The sequence below is a fragment of the Pseudophryne corroboree genome, chromosome 2, assembly GCF_028390025.1.
Source record: "Pseudophryne corroboree isolate aPseCor3 chromosome 2, aPseCor3.hap2, whole genome shotgun sequence".
NCBI classification, from domain to species: domain Eukaryota; kingdom Metazoa; phylum Chordata; class Amphibia; order Anura; family Myobatrachidae; genus Pseudophryne; species Pseudophryne corroboree.
Genome location: NC_086445.1, coordinates 382038143 through 382060986, shown reverse-complemented (window position 1 = coordinate 382060986; position 22844 = coordinate 382038143). Strand labels below are relative to the sequence as shown.

The 22844-nt window shown below is 46.7% G+C and overlaps 1 protein-coding gene across 2 annotated transcripts in view; it reads right to left on the bottom strand.

Moving 5' to 3' along the window:
• ITGBL1 (integrin subunit beta like 1) overlaps positions 1 to 22844 on the bottom strand; it is an 821186-nt gene that overhangs the window by 582592 nt on the left and 215750 nt on the right. For both annotated transcript variants that reach the window (XM_063953248.1, XM_063953247.1), the window contains exon 3: positions 4797 to 4943. In XM_063953248.1, the coding sequence (XP_063809318.1) occupies positions 4797 to 4943 (147 nt within the window). The remainder of the gene's footprint in view (positions 1 to 4796; positions 4944 to 22844) is intronic.

Here is a 22844-nt window from a genome sequence, read left to right as displayed (position 1 = left end):
GAACAACAGGCCCTCCAGCAGAGACAAAAAGTATTTGGGAAATTGGTGTGGAAGCATTTAGGTACATGTTACCAATGACATTACTGTTTTTGTCAGGCATTTTCACTTACTTTAATGCAAATCAATCATTTAGACAGGCTAAGTTAAATTTTAGCCCATTCCTCATCATTGATAGTCGGAACCATATCACCCTCCCATTTTAAGTTCATTAGGTTCTTTGAGGGGTCAAAAAAAATTAGCAGTATAGTAGGGGTGATATTAGGCCATTATTGTGTATTGAGTGTTGATCACATCTCTTAGATTGTAAGCTTTTTTGGGCAGGGACATCTTTACCCTTCTGTTTTAAGTCTCTGTGTGCAATTTGTGTCATTACCCACCAATAATATGTCTGTACATTATGAATAAAATGTAATAACAATAATAATAGACTGTAAACTCTCACAAGCAGGGCTCTTTTCCCTCCTGTGCTTTTTCTTCCCTCACGTATACCATCACCACCTTCCCACCGCCTACAATGGCACCTAACTCTTGGGTTCTGCCACCCTGCTGCATATTTGAGAATCAATTCTACTGATGCAGAAATATGTATTAATCTTGTCCATCCTGCAATGTTTTATACTGTACTGTAAGTCACTTTTTTCTTGTTTTTGTTTATACTGTTTCTGTATTTTGTGAAGTGCTGCAGAACCCTCGTGGCACCATATAAATAAAGGATAATAATAATAATTATAATAATATGTCCTCTTCATTGGGTGTGCTTTTAGAAAAGCTATCGCATTAACCAATCAACAGAACTCCAATCAAGACACTAATTAATTTGTATTTACCATAGGCAGTTGATTAGATTAAATCCATTATTAACTACTTCAGATGCTTCACAGTTCATCCTTTAGAGTTTCTACATCTGTTTCTCAACCTGCAAGAATATTGATTGATTTGAGCTGTCCAAGCTTCGACCAAGCGTGAGGTTGGAAAACGTGTTCTGTACATGTTTTGTTTTTTTAAAAGACCTACACAAATACATCTGCAGTTATATTTACTTTTATGTGTACCAAAAACTTTGTCATCCTCTCATTGAAAAACACAACACTGTGAGCACTAATAAAATAAACATAATCTATCAATTGTTCACTAAAGTGTACACTGATGATAGCCAGTCATAGGTGAATTCGGGGAGGGCACCACATCACCCCCACATCATTTAGGAGAATTTTATTTTAAACACGCCCACAGCCAGTATGAGGCTGCTTGCTGTCAGTCAGCCTGTCAGCCCTCAATGGGGCCTGCCGTTATTAAGGGACTCCAAGCCGGCAGCTATATAATGAGTCATCATTAGTATGCTGCAGCATCGCTGTTCCGTGGGTTGTGCCCGGTGTCAAAATACCGAAAGTAGCATCCCGATGTTTAAAGTACTAGCAGACAATAATTTACTAACTAACCCTCTGATCCCTAACCCCCCCCCCCCCCATCCAGGCCCGCCATCAGGGGGGTGCTGCGGGCACAGATGTCCTGGGCCTGGCCTCTCTAACAGAGAGGAGAGGGCCTGGGCAACTCATGCCGCCATCCGCCCACAACGATGCTCCGCCCACTTTTCATTACTGAGTTCTGGCACTGTCAAAGGAGGGGGAGAGGATGCTGCAAGCTTCTATTGTTAACGTCCCTCCAAAAATGGCCGCCGCCTCAGAGGAGACAGTTATTAAACATACTAGAGGAGGCTCCTCTAGTATCTTTAATAACTCTCCTCTGAGGCGGCGGCCATTTTGGCAGAGACTTTTTAATAGAAGCTTGCAACTTATTCTCCCGTCTCTTGTGACAGTGCCAGATCTTGGTCATGAAAAGGGGGTGGAGCTACACAAAATGGAGGGGGCGGAGCCACACGGGACCAGGCTGCTACTGCTCCGGCCAGCCTGTGATAGGTAATTTCAGGGAGAGTGAGGTGGGAGAGAGAAGTGTGTGTGTGTGTGTGTGTGTGTGTGTGTGTGTGTGTATGTATGTGTATATATATTTATTTTGTATGTTTTTTATATTAGAATCCCTATCCCTGCAGCCTAAATCTAACCACCCCAACCCCGCGGCTTTCCTCTGGGGCAGCGCATGTAAGCATCATTCGGGATTCTGGCGGGTGGGATCCTGCCACTGGGATAGTGATCAATGTCGGGATACTGGCACCAGAATTTTGAGTAGTGCTGGTATTCCGACGTAAGTACAGTATTTCAACAGCCGGGATCCCAATTGCTGGGATCCTGACCAGATCCCAGCTATAGGAGATGGAGTAAGGGCAGGGAGGCATCCCCTCATCTCTCCCTGGCTCCTCTCTGCTTCCTGTATGGCTGGTACTGGCTGGGTGCTGAGGGGGATGCGGTGCTGCTTGGATGATGTCATGAGTTTGGCAGGGTAGATAGCTGGAGTGCCACTGCCTGCGGTTCCTTTGTCCTGTTTTTTTCCCAGACTGAGCAAGACAAGCCAGCCATGCTGCTCTGTTGGGGCCAGCTCCTAGACCCAACAGTAACTGAACTTATGTCTGCCTACAGCCACCTCACATATGTCATATACTGCCTCCGCAGTCACCCATTATTTACCTATCACCCACTGTCTGTCACTGTTACCCTCTGCCTCTTTCTGTCACCTATTGCCTTGCTATTTCTGTCACCCACCGCGTCTACTCTGCATCACTATCTCCCCATCAGCCTCTGCCTCTCTAAGGCATCACCTCTCCTTCTCTATGTCATCCACAGCCTCTCTGTCACTCTCTCACTGTCATTGACTGCCTCTCCCCATCACCCACTTCTTCCCCCTGTCACACATTCCCTGGCATCAACCACTGTCTCTCACTGTCACCATCTGCCTCTCCCTGTAACCCTCTGCCTCTCCCTGTCACCAACTGCCTCTCCATCTCCCACTATCTCTCCCAGTCACCCATTGCCTTACCCTCTGCCTCTCCCCAGCATTACTATCTGCCAAACACTAGCTCTACTCTCTCATCCACTGCCTTCCTCTGGCGCCACCCACTTCCTCCTCCCTGTAATCCATTCCCTGGCTTCACCCACTGCCTCTCACTGTCACCCTCTCTTGTTACCCACTGTCTCTCCATCTCTCACTATATCTCCCTATCACCCTATGCCTCACCCTCTGCCTCTACCATGTGTCACAATCTCCTTATCACCTTCTCTCTTCAGTTACCCTCTGCCTCGCCAAGGCATCACCCTCTCCCTATCTTTCAGAAAAGGCATTACCTTTGAGGCCATGACCCTTGTTGCAAGACCAAACCCTTGTTGCATGACCACACCCACTTTTTAAAAAGCGCACACAAATAACCCCCTCCCCCCTATTCTCCTGTCATAGTGCCCATCCCACATGTCATTTTGTTCTGGATCCACTACCGGTAGCTAGTTCTGAGTTTGTTCTGCAGAGAGACTGTGGATAAACTAACATTGTGCCTTTTGACATCTTGTAAGTTAGCGACAAGTTTATTTTAGGTTGGCACTGCCAGCTACATCCACCTGAAACTAGAACATGGTTTCCTCCAGATACAGAGTTATTTGCCTTTTTGCAATGCTCCCACCTTAGAATCTGCCACAGTGACCTAATCTGAAGATGCAGGCTCCAGACTTGCACCTCACAGTTAATGTAATGTCACCTTTTTCAAGTTCTCAAACTCAATGGCAACTGACTTATATTCTCTCATTATTCTGTAGATGGTCCACATGGGGTTGACCAAGACAACAATTGCCTGACTCTCTATGTGAGGCATACTAATCTCAGCATTTTCCAGTCACAACTTGTGTTATACAGTATGCAAAAGAAGAAAAGTTTAAATGTCTCCTTGTGTGGTTTTTTTATGTTATCACATTTCTGTAGGAAGGCGTGAACCTAGTGTAATTTTATGAATGTGTTATAGCACCAATACGTTGAAAAACAGTGGCTTAACCCTTATAATTAATTATGTAATAGCTCTGCAAAATAAAAAGTCACATTACAATACAATACAATACAAGTTGTTGATAATAAAATTAAATGGCTAAAATTAAATGGGTGATATGTAGCAAAGATTTTTTTTAAATCTTTTTTTTTTTACAGAAATTGTCTGTGGTTTATTTAATTTGATAATGAAATTAAAATTTGTGGTGCTCTCAGATTGAATAACTAGTGCATAATTATTATTAGAATTGACAAAACAGTTTTATAGCTCAATATCTCAGAATTCGGTAGCCTGCATAGGCATTTGTCAGTTTTACAATGTCTAAGTTGAAGGTAACAAGTTTTCTGTGAAATACTGATTCTTCTAGTTTTGCAGTCTGACCAAGTATGGTATCGATGTTATTACAAAACAAAATTCATTTATAATAATTCAGGACACATATATCCTACATTCAGTAGCATAATATTGATAATAAAAAAAACTAACATATACAGTATTTAGTCTATTTCTTTTACATATTTTTCTAGATCCTGTACATATCATATATAATTTTTCAATAATGTATTTTGAAAAAAGGTTCCTGCTGCATCTTTTGAATGAAAAAAATAAAATAAAATTATGCACAGCTGGAGTTTGTCAGTTCCAGAGAACGCTCACCACGGTTACTTTTCTTATTAAATTACTGTATCTGTATTTCTTTTCAGAAGAATATGCACTGAAATGACCTATATAGTAGCTTGGCATTTTTTGAAAAGTACATTGTGCACTAGTCTTGAAAAACCTTTTAATGATAATAACACATAAAAAAAAGTTTGCAGTGACCTAGAAGTTACATTTAAAAGATTTTTTGTGTTTCATGTATAAAAGAGATGCAAACCTGCATTTGAACAAATGACTCCTTGAGAATTCTTGCACATCTCGTTACTTTGCTTTCGTGTCATGTCACAACTAGATGGGTACTGACACGCCTCTCCAGACCAGCCAGACTCACACTGACATTTTCCACAGTCACATGTTCCATGTCCTGAAATGGATAAACAACATTTTACTGTACTCACAAATTTTAAGTTTTAAGACCATTTTTATGTATACTGAGTTAAAATATACAGGGGTCTGTGTACCAAGCCTTGGAAAGACATAAAGTGGACAGAGATAAAGTACCAGCCTCAGCTCTTACATATTGTGTTTGAAAAATAGTAGTTAGGAGCTAGTTGGCTGGAACTTTATATCTATCCACTTTATCTCTCTCCAAGGCTCAGTACATTGACTACACATTCAAATATTTTATTTTCAAAAGGTTTTTTTTTTATTTTCAAAAATGTGTTTTCTAGTAGTCTAGCACGGGGTAATTACCAAAAGCTAATAAAAAAATATTGTTATCATTGAGGGGAGGGAGGGGTGAAATATTCCTTAACGTGGAATTTTAAAAGTAATTTATAAATAATAAAGGGAAACGACACCAACATGTATTTTTAATTGAGAGCATTGTTATAGATTCGCCTTATAGTTGGCACCATCATGTGGTGTAAAGTAACTGTTCTTGTGGTTGCCTCTACCTTTGATCCAGTTAATTTGTTATGCCACCTACACAGCATGACGTTCTGTGCTGTTATTATTTCATCTGAAACATGGGGGTCTATTTATCAAGCGTTGGACGGAGATAAAGTTGCTGGAGATAAAGTATCAGCCAATCACCTCCTAACTGTCATTTTTCAAACCCAGCCTGTGACATGTCAGTTAGGAGCTGATTGGCTGAGACTTAATCTCCATCCGCTTTATATCCGTCCAAGTCTTAGTAAATAGACCCCATGGTTTCTGAAGTTATCAAGTCCGTAACCATGCTGCTTATTGGTCAGTAACATTTCAGGATTGTGGCAAACTGTTAAGGCAAGAGTAGAACAAGGACAGTGGACTGGACCAAATTTTCAGACACCCTCCCACTGTGTTTAAATTTAAGCTACAGTATGTTGTAGAGGGAGCACATCAAGTCAACAATGACAGTGAGTGCCATCATATTTACATTCCCAACCTGAGCATCACAGCGAGATAACAATAAATTAAATCTTAAATCTTCTTTTAAACCTGCAAGAATTGTGACCTATGATAAGGAACATATATGGTAGTTCCAAAAGACAGAGTAAGGTAAATCCACCAATAACTTTGTTACCCAACTTTGAAAGAAGGCATTAACTTGTGAATGTGGCATATTAAAAACATTACTTGTAACAAACCGATTAGTCATGGACATAAATAGTAAGCGCACACACTGCCAGAGAGTTTTGTCTGGAGTATACTCATCACCATCAGTGCCATTGTCATGTGGTGTCCAACAAGGTTCTATACTATCCCCCCATGCTTTTGCAGTATACATGCTACCACTGGGTGAAATAATTAGGCACCATGGCCTGGTCTACCACTGCTATGCAGATGATACACAACTGTACTTGTCCTTTGCTCCGGGCACTGAGAACCCAATAACAACCCTAAATGGCTGTCTAGCTGAGCTCCAGGAGAGGATGAGTCCCAGCTGGCTGAGACTGAATCCTGATAAAACAGAGGTCCTTATGATAGGACCTCGACATCAAAGGTCAAGACTGCAGCATAGCCAACCAACTGGACTTATGCTTGGGGGTACAGAATTACAAAATACTGATCATGTGCACAATCTTGGCATTGTCCTGGATTGTTACTTGATACTTTAACATCAGATATCAGCCACAATCAAATGCTCATTCATTCATCTGAGAAACATAGCCAGAATCAAACACTTAATTCCCTCTGAAGACCTGCCAAAAGTCATCCATGTATTTGTATCATCTCGACTAGACTACTGCAATACCCTCTACATTGGTCTTCCAGCAAAAGAATTGTACCACTTACAGCTGGTACAAAACAGCTGCCAGGCTGTTAACCAATCATCCCCATTCTAGCCGCATAATAACACCCATTCTCTACTCCCTTCACTGGTCACCTGTAAGATAGTGAATCATCTTCAAGATTGGCTTACTATGTTTCAAAGCCCTACATGACCAGGGCCCAAGGTACCTGATGCAACTTCTGATTCCATACTGTCCCACTCGATTACTGCGATCTGTAGATGAAGGACTTTTAGCAGTACCTAATTCACCTGCTTTTAGCCGTGCGGCTCTGACTCTACAGAACTCACTTCCCTGCACAGTTCGAGAGGCTCCCACTCTAGAATCCTTCAAAAACAGACTCAAGACTTTCCTGTTTACTCAAGCATTCCGTAAAGTCCCTTTCGTATCTCCATGCTCTTTGTAGTTTATGAAAAGCTTTTTTGTACTTCATTGTTTGTGGACTGTATTCTGTTTTTTCTATCTGCTAAGCGCCTTGAGTCCTATTGGAGAAAGAGCGCTATATAGCTAAAAATTATAATATTATTATTATTATTATTATTATTATCTCTTAAAAGAATAGGACTGAAACCAGCCAGCAGTTACTGTGATTACACAGCAGTGCTCAATGACCAGAGAATCAGAGCGATAGATAGATAGATAGATAGATAGATAGATAGATAGATAGATAGATAGATAGATAGATAGATAGATAGATAGATAGATACAGGGCCGGCGCTTCCATTAGGCAGCTTTAGGCAGCTGCCTATGGGCGCCAGGACCTGAAGGGCGGCCCGCTGAGGCTGCCTGGGGAAAAAATGAAGCTCTTCTACCAGACACCCGGTGATGGCAGAGCAGACTGCACTCAGTCTGACGAGTGTGCGCCCGCCCATGTCCTTTTCCTATTCGCCAGAGGTGGTCAGCGTGTGTAGGTCAGGTGGTCATGTCACATCCCCCCCTCCCCTCTCCACCCCAAGTACCTGGCGCTCCTCCACTTCCGAGGGCAGGCTGGACAGCCACTTCCACCGACATCCCCCCTGTATGATGACCGCGCTGATGGGTCGCTGCAGCTCTTCGGCCAGACTGGCAGCAGGGGCACCGACAGGAGACCCGTGGATACATGGTGAGTCAGTGTGATTATGGCAGCGCTGGCGTTTCCTCCCATTAGCCTGGCCTGGCTCTGTAGTGCCGGCTTGCTGTGTATGTATGCAGCAGGGCCAGATTATAGGAAAGACGAGGCGGAGTGGTCATCCAGGGGACCCCACAATGTGGCAGCAGGGGAATGCATTGCCGCGATTCGCGGGTGGATAGGGGGCGGGACCTAATTCCGTGACTTGCCCGCCCCCATCAGACACATCCCCTGATGCCTACCAAGGCCGGAACAGGTAGTGTCTCTCCCCCTCTCTCTCTCTCTCTCTCCCTCCCCCTCTCTCTCTCTCTCTCTCTCTCTCCCCCCCTCTCTCTCTCTCTCTCTCTCCCCCCCCTCTCTCTCTCCCCCCCTCTCTCTCTCTTCCCCCTCCCTCCCTCCCTCTATCCATCTCCCTATCACTCCCCTCTCTCTCCCTCTATCGCTCCCCTCTCTCTCCCTCTATCCATCTCCCTATCCCTACTCTCTATCTCCCCCCTCTCCCTCTATCTCTCCGCTCTCTCTCTCCCCCCCTCTCTCTCTCTCTCTCTCTCTCCCTTCTCTCTCTCTCTCTTTCTCTCCCCCCTCTCTCTCTCCCCCCCTCTCTCTCTCTTTCTCTCCCCCCTCTCTCTCTCCCTTCTCTCTCTCTCTCTCCCCCCCTCTCTCTCTTCCCCCTCCCTCCCTCTATCCATCTCCCTATCGCTCCCCTCTCTCTCCCTCTATCGCTCCCCTCTCTCTCCCTCTATCGCTCCCCTCTCTCTCCCTCTATCCATCTCCCTATCCCTACTCTCTATCTCCCCCCTCTCCCTCTATCTCTCCGCTCTCTCTCTCCCTCTATCTCTCCCCCCTCCCTCTATCTCTCCGCTCTCTCTCCCTCTATCTCTCCCGCCTCTCCCCCTCTCTCTCCCTCTATCTCTCCCCCCTCTCCCTCTATCTCTCCGCTCTCTCTCCCTCTATCTCTCCGCTCTCTCTCCCTCTATCTCTCCCCCCTCTCCCTCTATCTCTCCGCTCTCTCTCCCTCTATCTCTCCCCCCTCTCCCTCTATCTCTCCCCCCTCTGCCTCTATCTCTCCGCTCTCTCTCCCTCTATCTCTCCGCTCTCTCTCCCTCTATCTCTCTGCTCTCTCTCCCTCTATCTCTCCTCTCTCTCTCCCTCTATCTCTCCGCTCTCTCTCCCTCTATCTCTCCCCTCTCTCCCTCTATCTCTCCCCCCTCTCCCTCTATCTCTCCGCTCTCTCTCCCTCTATCTCTCTGCTCTCTCTCCCTCTATCTCTCCGCTCTCTCTCCCTCTATCTCTCCCCCCTCTCCCTCTATCTCTCCGCTCTCTCTCCCTCTATCTCTCCCCTCTCTCCCTCTATCTCTCCCCCCTCTCCCTCTATCTCTCCCTCTATTTCTCCCGCCTCTCCCTCTCTCTCCCTCCCTCTATCTCTCCCCCCTCTCCCTCTATCTCTCCCCCCTCTCCCTCTATCTCTGCGCCCTCCCCCCACTCTATCTCTCCACTCTCTCTCCCTCTATCTCTCCACTCTCTCTCCCTCTATCTCTCCACTCTCTCTCCCTCTATCTTTCCCCCCTTTCCCTCTATCTCTCCGCTCTCTCTCCCCCCTCTATCTCTCCGCTCTCTCTCCCCCTCTATCTCTCCGCTCTCTCTCCCTCTATCTCTCCGCTCTCTCTCCCTCTATCTCTCCGCTCTCTCTCCCTCTATCTCTCCCTCTATCTCTCCGCTCTCTCTCCCTCTATCTCTCCCTCTATCTCTCCGCTCTCTCTCCCTCTATCTCTCCGCTCTCTCTCCCTCTATCTCTCCCACTATCTCTCCCCTCTCTCCCTCTATCTCTCCGCTCTCTCTCCCTCTATCTCTCCGCTCTCTCTCCCTCTATCTCTCCCCCCTCTCCACTCTCTCTCCCTCTATCTCTCCGCTCTCTCTCCCCTCTATCTCTCCGCTCTCTCGCCCTCTATCTCTCCGCACTCTCTCCCTCTATCTCTCCGCTCTCTCTCCCTCTATCTCTCCGCTCTCTCTCCCTCTATCTCTCCCCTCTCTCTCCCTCTATCTCTCCCCCCTCTCCCTCTATCTCTCCGCTCTCTCTCCCTCTATCTCTTCTCTCTCTCCCTCTATCTCTCCCCCCTCTCCCTCTATCTCTCTGCTCTCTCTCCCTCTATCTCTCTGCTCTCTCTCCCTCTATCTCTCCGCTCTCTCTCCCCTCTCTCTCCCTCTATCTCTCCCCTCTCTCTCCCTCTATCTCTCCCCCCTCTCCCTCTATCTCTCCGCTCTCTCTCCCCCTCTATCTCTCCGCTCTCTCTCCCTCTATCTCTCCGCTCTCTCTCCCTCTATCTCTCCGCTCTCTCTCCCTCTATCTCTCCCTCTATCTCTCCGCTCTCTCTCCCTCTATCTCTCCCTCTATCTCTCCGCTCTCTCTCCCTCTATCTCTCCGCTCTCTCTCCCTCTATCTCTCCCACTATCTCTCCCCTCTCTCCCTCTATCTCTCCGCTCTCTCTCCCTCTATCTCTCCGCTCTCTCTCCCTCTATCTCTCTGCTCTCTCTCCCTCTATCTCTCCCCCCTCTCCACTCTCTCTCCCTCTATCTCTCCGCTCTCTCTCCCCTCTATCTCTCCGCTCTCTCGCCCTCTATCTCTCCGCACTCTCTCCCTCTATCTCTCCGCTCTCTCTCCCTCTATCTCTCCGCTCTCTCTCCCTCTATCTCTCCCCTCTCTCTCCCTCTATCTCTCCCCCCTCTCCCTCTATCTCTCCGCTCTCTCTCCCTCTATCTCTTCTCTCTCTCCCTCTATCTCTCCCCCCTCTCCCTCTATCTCTCCCCCCTCTCCCTCTATCTCTCTGCTCTCTCTCCCTCTATCTCTCTGCTCTCTCTCCCTCTATCTCTCCGCTCTCTCTCCCTCTATCTCTCCCCTCTCTCTCCCTCTATCTCTCCGCTCTCTCTCCCTCTATCTCTCCGCTCTCTCTCCCTCTATCTCTCCGCTCTCTCTCCCTCTATCTCTCCCCTCTCTCTCCCTCTATCTCTCCCCCCTCTCCCTCTATCTCTCCGCTCTCTCTCCCTCTATCTCTTCTCTCTCTCCCTCTATCTCTCCCCCCTCTCCCTCTATCTCTCTGCTCTCTCTCCCTCTATCTCTCTGCTCTCTCTCCCTCTATCTCTCTGCTCTCTCTCCCTCTATCTCTCCCACTATCTCTCTCCTCTCTCTCCCTCTATCTCTCCGCTCTCTCTCCCTCTATCTCTCCGCTCTCTCTCCCTCTATCTCTCTGCTCTCTCTCCCTCTATCTCTCCCCCCTCTCCACTCTCTCTCCCTCTATCTCTCTGCTCTCTCTCCCCTCTATCTCTCCGCTCTCTCGCCCTCTATCTCTCCGCACTCTCTCCCTCTATCTCTCCGCTCTCTCTCCCTCTATCTCTCCGCTCTCTCTCTCCCTCTATCTCTCCCCTCTCTCTCCCTCTATCTCTCCCCTCTCTCTCCCTCTATCTCTCCCCCCTCTCCCTCTATCTCTCCGCTCTCTCTCCCTCTATCTCTTCTCTCTCTCCCTCTATCTCTCCCCCCTCTCCCTCTATCTCTCTGTTCACTCTCCCTCTATCTCTCTGCTCTCTCTCCCTCTATCTCTCCGCTCTCTCTCCCTCTATCTCTCTCCATCTCTCTCCATTCTTTCTCTCTCCATCGCTCTCCATTCTCTCTCCATCTCACCCCCCTCTCTCTCCCCCTCCATCTCCCTCTCTTCCCCTCCATCTCCCTCTCTCCCCTTCCATCTCTTTCTTTCTCTCTCTCTCTCTCTCTCTCCCATCCCACTCTTTCTCTCCCTGATTCACTCTCTCTCTGCCACTCACTACCCCACCCATCTCTTTTGCTCCCCCCTCTCTGTCTCCCTCCTTTCCTGACACCCTCTCTCTCCCACTTGCTCCCCTTTCTCTTTGTCTCTCTCTACCTCTTTCTCTCGCTGACAGGCTCTCTCTCCTTGACACCCTCTGTCTCTCACTCTAGCTCACTCGCCCCTCCCTCTCACTGGCTCTCCCCTCTCTCCCTGACACACACTCTCTCTTGCTCCACTCTCTCTCTCCCTGACACCCTCTGTCTCTCTCCCAATCACTCCCCCTCCCTTTCCCTCTCTCCCTGACACTCTCTCTCTCCCTCTTTTCTCTCCCCCTCACTCTCTCTTCCCTCTTATCCCTCTTTCTCCATCACTCTTTCCCCCCTTTCTTTCCTTCTCTCTTCTCTAACACCCTCTCTCTCCACTCTCTTTCCCTCATTCCCTCTTTCCCTCTCTCTCTCGGCAGAAAAACAGAGAAAGAAACTCTTGTTGGGGCATTCTTGTCTATGAAAAAATGGATTTAGTTAACACGTAACTTTTATTAGTTCTAATTAGAATAGATATACGATAGCCTCTGAGATACATTTTTCATGGGTATAACTCTAGAAAGACATTTCTAGTGTTGGCGAAAATATCAGGAATAATTTTAAGAAATTTGAGTCCAATTACTCAATTCAAAACAGGGCGCGCTGCTAACTCGACTGCTCTTCATAGCTGCCCGCTCTTCCTTCCTTCTATCCGGTCACAGCTGCGGCAGGACCCGCTCACTGCTGTCCACTGTGACTATACATCACACACAGCAGGGGCTCTCCAGAACCTCACCGGAACTTTGTTCTACCCCTCTGCAGCTCTAATCCTCTCCTGTGACCACACCTTATTTCATCTCTCTACCTCTCCAATCCAAAGTGCTGTCATTGGATCATGTGTCAGCAGTGTCCCTACACTGAATTTAATTCATCAGGGACAATCTGACTCCATTTTTCTAATAGCAGACATTCTATATACCTCCGTCTCCTCTCTAGAGTGCCGGCTCTGCGGACACGGTCACTCTGTCATCACTGCGACCCTTTGCATGTGACAGAGCCGCAGCTGCCCTACGGAGCTCATACACCGTGAGACCTTCTTTTCTATCACCCCTTCTTTTCTATCACCCCATGCAGGGTTTTATTGTGGTAGATACTGTACATCACTGAATCTAAACTAATCAGTAATATTTTCACTGCACAACTTATGCATTGTACCCATCTATGCGGCAGACTTATTTTGAACTGTACTTTAATGATTCTGATTTGTTTCTTTCATTACCCTTACACAGCAGTATTGTATCACATTAAGTTTTACATTGACACATTGTTAGCCAGTTCAGCAACACACTATTGTTTGTTACCATATAGAGGGAATCTGTTAGCCATTAACATCCAGGTTATTGAGATGGACTGCATATGCCACTCATGTATTTTGTGACTGCATGAATGTGTTACTAATTTATTGTGTGTGTGTGTGTGTGTGTGTGTGTGTGTGTGTGTGTGTGTGTGTGTGTGTGTGTGTGTAAATAGCTTCAGCCTAATATAGTGTCAGTCTGACCTATAATCGACGAAACTCCTTATATCGAAGCATTCGGCTTTTTATTATCTATATTTCAGGTTCTGGACATTTTTATAACAGTATCAGACTGTCATTATATTTATATAGGACTGCCTATATGTTTTGAATTGAGTCATTGAACTCCAATTTCTTAATATTATTCCTGATATTTTTGCCAACCCTAGAAATTTCTTTCTTGTACCAATAAACAAGAAAAAGCGCTAGGAAACTGGATAAGAATATACTTACAATTTTAATAAAGAATTAAAAATTAATTTATACTGTTGCAACAGATAATTAAAACAACGGTGTATCTAATTGAAATTTATGGCATAATATAGCACTGCAATAATAAGAATTTACTTACCGATAATTCTATTTCTCGTAGTCCGTAGTGGATGCTGGGAACTCCGTAAGGACCATGGGGAATAGCGGCTCCGCAGGAGACTGGGCACAAAAGTAAAAGCTTTAGGACTACCTGGTGTGCACTGGCTCCTCCCCCTATGACCCTCCTCCAAGCCTCAGTTAGGATACTGTGCCCGGACGAGCGTACACAATAAGGAAGGATTTTGAATCCCGGGTAAGACTCATACCAGCCACACCAATCACACCGTACAACCTGTGATCTGAACCCAGTTAACAGCATGATAACAGAGGAGCCTCTGAAAAGATGGCTCACAACAATAATAACCCGATTTTTGTAACAATACCTATGTACAAGTATTGCAGACAATCCGCACTTGGGGTGGGCGCCCAGCATCCTCTACGGACTACGAGAAATAGAATTATCGGTAAGTAAATTCTTATTTTCTCTGACATCCTAGTGGATGCTGGGAACTCCGTAAGGACCATGGGGATTATACCAAAGCTCCCAAACGGGCGGGAGAGTGCGGATGAATCTGCAGCACCGAATGAGAGAACTCCAGGTCCTCCTCAGCCAGGGTATCAAATTTGTAGAATTTAGCAAACGTGTTTGCCCCTGACCAAGTAGCTGCTCGGCAAAGTTGTAAAGCCGAGACCCCTCGGGCAGCCGCCCAAGATGAGCCCACTTTCCTTGTGGAATGGGCTTTTACAGATTTTGGCTGTGGCAGGCCTGCCACAGAATGTGCAAGCTGAATTGTACTACAAATCCAACGAGCAATAGTCTGCTTAGAAGCAGGAGCACCCAGCTTGTTGGGTGCATACAGGATAAACAGCGAGTCAGATTTTCTGACTCCAGCCGTCCTGGAAACATATATTTTCAGGGCCCTGACTACGTCCAGCAACTTGGAGTCCTCCAAGTCCCTAGTATCCGCAGGTACCACAATAGGCTGGTTCAAGTGAAACGCTGAAACCACCTTAGGGAGAAATTGAGGACGAGTCCTCAATTCTGCCCTGTCCGTATGAAAAATTAGGTAAGGGCTTTTATAGGATAAAGCCGCCAATTCTGAGACACGCCTGGCTGACGCCAGGGCTAACAGCATTACCACTTTCCATTTGAGATATTTTAAGTCCACAGTGGTGAGTGGTTCAAACCAATGTGATTTTAGGAACCCCAAAACTACATTGAGATCCCAAGGTGCCACTGGAGGCACAAAAGGAGGCTGTATATTCAGTACCCCCTTGACAAACGTCTGAACTTCAGGAACTGAAGCCAGTTCTTTCTGGAAGAAAATCGACAGGGCCGAAATTTGAACCTTAATGGACCCTAATTTTAGGCCCATAGACAGTCCTGTTTGCAGGAAATGCAGGAAACGACCCAGTTGAAATTCCTCTGTAGGGGCCTTCCTGGCCTCACACCATGCAACATATTTACGCCAAATACGGTGATAATGTTGCACGGTTACATCCTTCCTGGCTTTGATCAGGGTAGGGATGACTTCATCCGGAATGCCTTTTTCCTTCAGGATCCGGCGTTCAACCGCCATGCCGTCAAACGCAGCCGCGGTAAGTCTTGGAACAGACAGGGTCCCTGCTGGAGCAGGTCCTTTCTTAGAGGTAGAGGCCACGGGTCCTCCGTGAGCATCTCTTGAAGTTCCGGGTACCAAGTCCTTCTTGGCCAATCCGGAGCCACGAGTATAGTCCTTACTCCTCTCCTTCTTATGATTCTCAGTACCTTGGGTATGAGAGGCAGAGGAGGGAACACATACACTGACTGGTACACCCACGGTGTTACCAGAGCGTCCACAGCTATTGCCTGAGGGTCCCTTGACCTGGCGCAATATCTGTCTAGTTTTTTGTTGAGGCGGGACGCCATCATGTCCACCTTTGGTTTTTCCCAACGGTTCACAATCATGTGGAAGACTTCTGGGTGAAGTCCCCACTCCCCCGGGTGGAGGTCGTGTCTGCTGAGGAAGTCTGCTTCCCAGATGTCCACTCCCGGAATGAACACTGCTGACAGTGCTATCACATGATTTTCCACCCAGCGAAGAATCCTTGCAACTTCTGCCATTGCCCTCCTGCTTCTTGTGCCGCCCTGTCTGTTTACGTGGGCGACTGCCGTGATGTTGTCCGACTGGATCAACACCGGCTGACCCTGAAGCAGAGGCCTTGCTTGACTTAGGGCATTGTAAATGGCCCTTAGTTCCAGGATATTTATGTGAAATGACGTTTCCATGCTTGACCACAAGCCCTGGAAATTTTTTCCCTGTGTGACTGCTCCCCAGCCTCTCAGGCTGGCATCCGTGGTCACCAGGAACCAATCCTGAATGCCGAATCTGCGGCCCTCTAGAAGATGAGCACTCTGCAACCACCACAGGAGAGACACCCTTGTCCTTGGAGACAGGGTTATCCGCTGATGCATCTGAAGATGTGATCCGGACCATTTGTCCAGCAGATCCCACTGAAAAGTTCTTGCGTGGAATCTGCCGAATGGAATCGCTTCGTAAGAAGCCACCATTTTTCCCAGGACCCTTGTGCATTGATGCACTGACACTTGGCCTGGTTTTAGGAGGTTCCTGACTAGCTCGGATAACTCCCTGGCTTTCTCCTCCGGGAGAAACACCTTTTTCTGGACTGTGTCCAGAATCATCCCTAGGAACAGCAGACGTGTCGTCGGAATCAGCTGCGATTTTGGAATATTTAGAATCCACCCGTGCTGTCGTAGTACTACTTGAGATAGTGCTACTCCGACCTCTAACTGTTCCCTGGACCTTGCCCTTATCAGGAGATCGTCCAAGTAAGGGATAATTAAGACGCCTTTTCTTCGAAGAAGAATCATCATTTCGGCCATTACCTTGGTAAAGACCCGGGGTGCCGTGGACAATCCAAACGGCAGCGTCTGAAACTGATAGTGACAGTTCTGTACCACAAACCTGAGGTACCCTTGGAGAGAAGGGCAAATTGGGACATGGAGGTAAGCATCCTTGATGTCCAGAGACACCATATAGTCCCCTTCTTCCAGGTTCGCTATCACTGCTCTGAGTGACTCCATCTTGAATTTGAACCTTTGTATGTAAGTGTTCAATGATTTCAGATTTAAAATAGGTCTCACCGAGCTGTCCGGCTTCGGTACCACAAACAGCGTGGAATAATACCCCTTTCCCTGTTGTAGGAGGGGTACCTTGATTATCACCTGCTGGGAATACAGCTTGTGAATGGCTTCCAATACCGCCTCCCTGTCGGAGGGAGACGTTGGTAAAGCAAACTTCAGGAACCGGCGAGGGGGAGACGTCTCGAATTCCAATTTGTACCCCTGAGATACTACCTGCAGGATCCAGGGGTCCACTTGCGAGTGAGCCCACTGCGCGCTGAAATTCTTGAGACGACCCCCCACCGTACCTGAGTCCGCTTGTAAGGCCCCAGCGTCATGCTGAGGACTTGGCAGAAGCGGGGGAGGGCTTCTGTTCCTGGGAAGAGGCTGCCTGCTGCAGTCTTTTTCCCCTTCCTCTGCCCCGGGGCAGATATGAGTGGCCTTTTGCCCGCTTGCCCTTATGGGGACGAAAGGACTGAGCCTGAAAAGACGGTGTCTTTTTCTGCTGAGAGGTGACCTGGGGTAAAAAGGTGGATTTCCCAGCCGTTGCCATGGCCACCAGGTCCGATAGACCGACCCCAAATAACTCCTCCCCTTTATACGGCAATACTTCCATATGCCGTTTGGAATCCGCATCACCTGACCACTGTCGCGTCCATAACCCTCTTCTGGCAGAAATGGACAGCGCACTTACTCTTGATGCCAGAGTGCAAATATCCCTCTGTGCATCTCGCATATATAGAAATGCATCCTTTAAATGCTCTATAGTCAATAATATACTGTCCCTGTCCAGGGTATCAATATTTTCAGTCAGGGAATCCGACCAAGCCAGCCCCGCACTGCACATCCAGGCTGAGGCGATTGCTGGTCGCAGTATAACACCAGTTTGTGTGTATATACTTTTTAGGATATTTTCCAGCTTCCTATCAGCTGGCTCTTTGAGGGCGGCCGTATCAGGAGACGGTAACGCCACTTGTTTTGATAAGCGTGTGAGCGCCTTATCTACCCTAGGGGGTGTTTCCCAACGCGCCCTAACCTCTGGCGGGAAAGGGTATAATGCCAATAATTTTTTAGAAATTAGCAGTTTTTTATCGGGGGAAACCCACGCTTCATCACACACCTCATTTAATTCATCTGATTCAGGAAAAACTACGGGTAGTTTTTTCACACCCCACATAATACCCTTTTTTGTGGTACTTGTAGTATCAGAAATGTTCAAAGCCTCCTTCATTGCCGTGATCATGTAACGTGTGGCCCTACTGGAAAATACGTTTGTTTCCTCACCGTCGACACTGGAGTCAGTGTCTGGGTCTGTGTCGACCATCTGAGGTAACGGGCGCTTTAGAGCCCCTGACGGTGTTTGAGACGCCTGCACAGGTATTAACTGTTTTTCCGGCTGTCTCATGTCATCAACAGTCTTTTGTAAAGTGCTGACGCTATCACGTAATTCCTTCCATAAGACCATCCAGTCAGGTGTCGACTCCCTAGGGGGTGACATCACTATTACAGGCAATTGCTCCGCCTCCATACCATTTTCCTCCTCATACATGTCGACACAACGTACCGACACACAGCACACACACAGGGAATGCTTTGATAGAGGACAGGACCCCACTAGCCCTTTGGGGAGACAGAGGGAGAGTTTGCCAGCACACACCAGAGCGCTATATATATACAGGGATAACCTTATATAAGTGTTTTTCCCTTATATAGCTGCTGTATTTATTAATCTGCCAAATTAGTGCCCCCCCTCTCTTGTTTTACCCTGTTTCTGTAGTGCAGGACTGCAGGGGAGAGCCAGGGAGCTTCCCTCCAACGGAGCTGTGAGGGAAAATGGCGCTTGTGTGCTGAGGAGATAGGCTCCGCCCCCTTCTCGGCGGCCTTTCTCCCGCTTTTTTAAGGAAAAACTGGCAGGGGTTAAATGCATCCATATAGCCCAGGAGCTATATGTGATGTATTTTTAGCCATCTAAGGTGTTTTAATTGCGTCTCAGGGCGCCCCCCCCCAGTGCCCTGTACCCTCAGTGACCGGAGTGTGAAGTGTGCTGAGAGCAATGGCGCACAGCTGCGGTGCTGTGCGCTACCTTATTGAAGACAGGACGTCTTCTGCTGCCGATTTCCCGGACCTCTTCTGTCTTCTGGCTCTGTAAGGGGGCCGGCGGCGCGGCTCTGGGACCCATCCATGGCTGGGCCTATGATCGTCCCTCTGGAGCTAATGTCCAGTAGCCTAAGAAGCCCAATCCACTCTGCACGCAGGTGAGTTCGCTTCTTCTCCCCTTAGTCCCTCGGTGCAGTGAGCCTGTTGCCAGCAGGACTCACTGAAAATAAAAAACCTAATTTAAACTTTTACTCTAAGCAGCTCAGGAGAGCCACCTAGTATGCACCCTTCTCGTTCGGGCACAAAAATCTAACTGAGGCTTGGAGGAGGGTCATAGGGGGAGGAGCCAGTGCACACCAGGTAGTCCTAAAGCTTTTACTTTTGTGCCCAGTCTCCTGCGGAGCCGCTATTCCCCATGGTCCTTACGGAGTTCCCAGCATCCACTAGGACGTCAGAGAAAAGTTGAGAAAGTCCCATATACTTAATATGGATTGTATACTGTTGGCCAGTACTCAAAAGAGCCAGTTCATCCCCAAAATTAGTGCCACAGTCCAGGAACAATTGTAAGCGAATGATAATATTACCAACTGCAGTTAGAATTGACCTTGCTGGCTTGGCTTTTTAAATTTCTTTCTTGTGTTATGCCCGATGTGAAATTTATCTGAGAGCTATCATATATCTATTCTAATTCTAACTAATAAAAGTTAAGTTTTAACTATTTCAATTTTTTCATAGACAAGAGTGCACAACAAAAGAGTTTCTTTCTGTCATTTTTCTGTTAAGACTATATTTATTCTCTGGGCATACCTCCACCTGCTATATGAAATATACGCTAGTTATTTGATGTCATTTTGATGTGGACTGTTCTTTGACCCCTCTCTAACTACTTTGACTTAAATTGCTGTGCTCGCTGACTGTTTCCCAAAACCTCCCCTCTCCTTGGTTGACACCCTCTCTCTCCCTGATACCCTCTCTCTCTCTCGCTCTTCGTTTCTTTCTTTCTTCCTCTCTCTCTATCTCTGACACCCTCTTTCATTATCTCACTGTTCTCTTTCTCCCTGATACAGTCTCTCTCACTCATCCCCCCCCCCTCTCTCTCCCTTGCTCCCCCCTCTTTTTCTCTCTCCCTGAAACCCTCTTTTTCTCTCTCTCCTCCCCATTCTGTCTTACAACCAACCCTCACACACCATGACTCACCCCTCTCACCTTTCCTAGATGGAAAGAGGGTATTGGGAGGGGAGGGAGGGAGTGAGGGAGGGAGGGAGGGGGGGGGGGCGGGCTGGCGGGCAGTAGGCAGAAGTTTTGCCTAGGGTGTTGAGAAACCTTGCACCGGCCCTGGATAGATAGTATCAGAAGCAGCATGAGAGACTGCTAGCACCCAAACATACAATATGCAAAAGGGCAGGGAAAGAGCAGTACCCAGCTTTTGGGAACTCATGTAGCTCTTGTGACATTACAAATCACTTTGATAAAGTGTTCTTGTCTAGCAAAATATTAAATTCAGCAGGTAAAGAACTCACATTAAAAGAAACAAGACCACTACATGCGATGATTTACTCAACTCAATGCATATAGGCACTACTGTATAAGCAGTAATAAGCAGTATAAAAGTGGTCTGCACATCTCAGATTGAACAATAAGAGGAAACCTTACCAGTCAGAATAAGATGCTACATGTGATGTGATGAGTTTATAGATCAGATGAAAATAGTACCTAGCAAAGTGCACTACAGCTAAGTTATAACAACTTGAAACTGTAAAAGCTGATAAAATAATTTGAACAGCACCATTTGCGGATGTACACACATACCTTTGAGAAGGTAGAATCACAGAAACATTGATGGTAATTTCTACATATGCCTCTGGGGTTGATGCCATTCACTATATTGGCTGAGCTACACAAGATGCAACATTATCTTTCAGGACCACTGATAAAAGAGCAGTTAATAAATATTTATGATGATGTGTCCAAGATGCCAGTTGAGTCATTCCCAATAGAAGAACATTTCAACCTTGACCCAAGTGTTCCACCATTTCTGTGTGCCCCACACAATGTGCCCATTGCTAACAAGCCAAAAGCTGTTACACCTGTGACCAACTGACTGGATAAGCAACATGGACACTGTTGTGAAGCCTTAGAATATTAGGCTCTGCATTGATCGAAAATTCCTAAAACAAGACTGTGGAGATCGTCATGCCCACAGTGTAGGATGCAAATGTGAGCTGAACAGAGAAAGCAGCGATATCATCACTGCTATATGAAAAGATGGCCTAGACCAGTGTTTCCCAACCACGGTCCTCAAGGCACACTAACAGTCCTGGTTTTAGTGATATCCAGGCTTGAACACAGGTGACTTAATTAGTACCTCAGTTATTTTGATTTAACTATCTGTGCTGAAGCCTGGATATCACTAAAACCTGCACTGTTGGTGTGCCTTGAGGACCGTGGTTGGGAATGCTTGGCCTAGACTATCCCTCCAACTGAGATCTGCCAGGAAAAGCAATATGACCTCTTATCTGGGACCAGTGGCATGTAGCCAATAGCAAATTATATTCCTGTGGATGGCTACAGTGAGACAGGCAAGGAAGAGAAGGCTGATCATGATCACGAATTTCTAACGCTGACGGATTTTTGCAAATAAAACTCACACTCAGTTTAAATTAACTGCAATTTAAGCTGAAAGAAGATCATATTCATGGCTATATCCTGTCCTCTGAAGATTTGAAAAACGACTTGGAGAAAGAAACAGAACTGTGTTGCCATGCTAAGCATTTTAGCCTCTACTGTGTGCACCAAAGCAACTACAGACCATGAGATTAACATTATACTGTAACATTACAACCTCCGTGTCATCTACATGCCAGGCCCCAAGATGTGCAGTAGTGATACTCTCAGCAAGTACAGACTGACACTGCACAGTTCAAACAGAGCCACAAATTAATGATTGCATCATACAGAATGGCACTCTACTGTATATAAGGGTCCACGACATGATTGATGACTTTTAAGAAGATGACAAAAGTGAGGTTTAAGGGGAAAGTGCATGGAGCATGGTAACATGATTTGCTCCCCACTGCAAAATGCTATAATTTGTAACACAACACACCAGGGAGAGGACCATGAACAGGTCATTTGCTGCACATCATGTCATCATGCCCAAATCCACTTCACAGGGAAAACGGACTGTAACCAGAAGGGTGTCTCATTTCAGAGAGTAGGCAAGAATACGTCAAGGGTCATATCATCAATCATGAAAAGTGAGACAAAAGACTTTGACAAAACTGTGTAGCATGCAACAAATATGCACATTTTGGGAAACTATGATTCACATAAGGTACTGATACGTTTATATGCAGGCAAAGAATTCCTGTTGTTAGTTTATACTACTTTGATTTTTTGGAAATCCAGCAACCCCAGACTTGTCTTCAAAGAAATCAATAAAGTATTGAAGGCATGCCATGTGCTGTATGATTGAGTGATTTCAGACACCGGATTTGTATGTGACAAGTTTAAGCAGTTTGCATCATCCTCGTCACCCAAAGTTAAATAACAAAGCTGAATCAGCCATCAAGATAGTGGATAACCTACTGTATGCAAATACTCTAGTAGTAACAATGCAGACCCCAAAAAACTTATATAACATTGTAGGAATGCATCAATAGGGGGCATGATGACTAGTCCAGTACAGCACCTGAGGGGTCATTCAGGTGCAGTTGATAGAACTCTGTCATGCGCAAAGTACCGATGTTTAGTGATTGACAGTCTGCTTCCATTCAGGGGGTAGGGACAGCCTCTGTTTGTGAAAATGGAGGCGTGTCTCCACCATTTAGGGGGTGGGAAGAGGTGAGGAATGTTCGTCCTAGGAGAGAGATTTCCTGGCCTTTGCGATGAGTGGCTTGTGAGGTATCATAGGTCCCATAAGACTCTTGATGGTGACTGAGTGATCTGATGCTGCGTAGTGCGTACTGGGATGTAGGTGACATCACTACTGCTGTAGGAGGCATCTGCTTTTAGA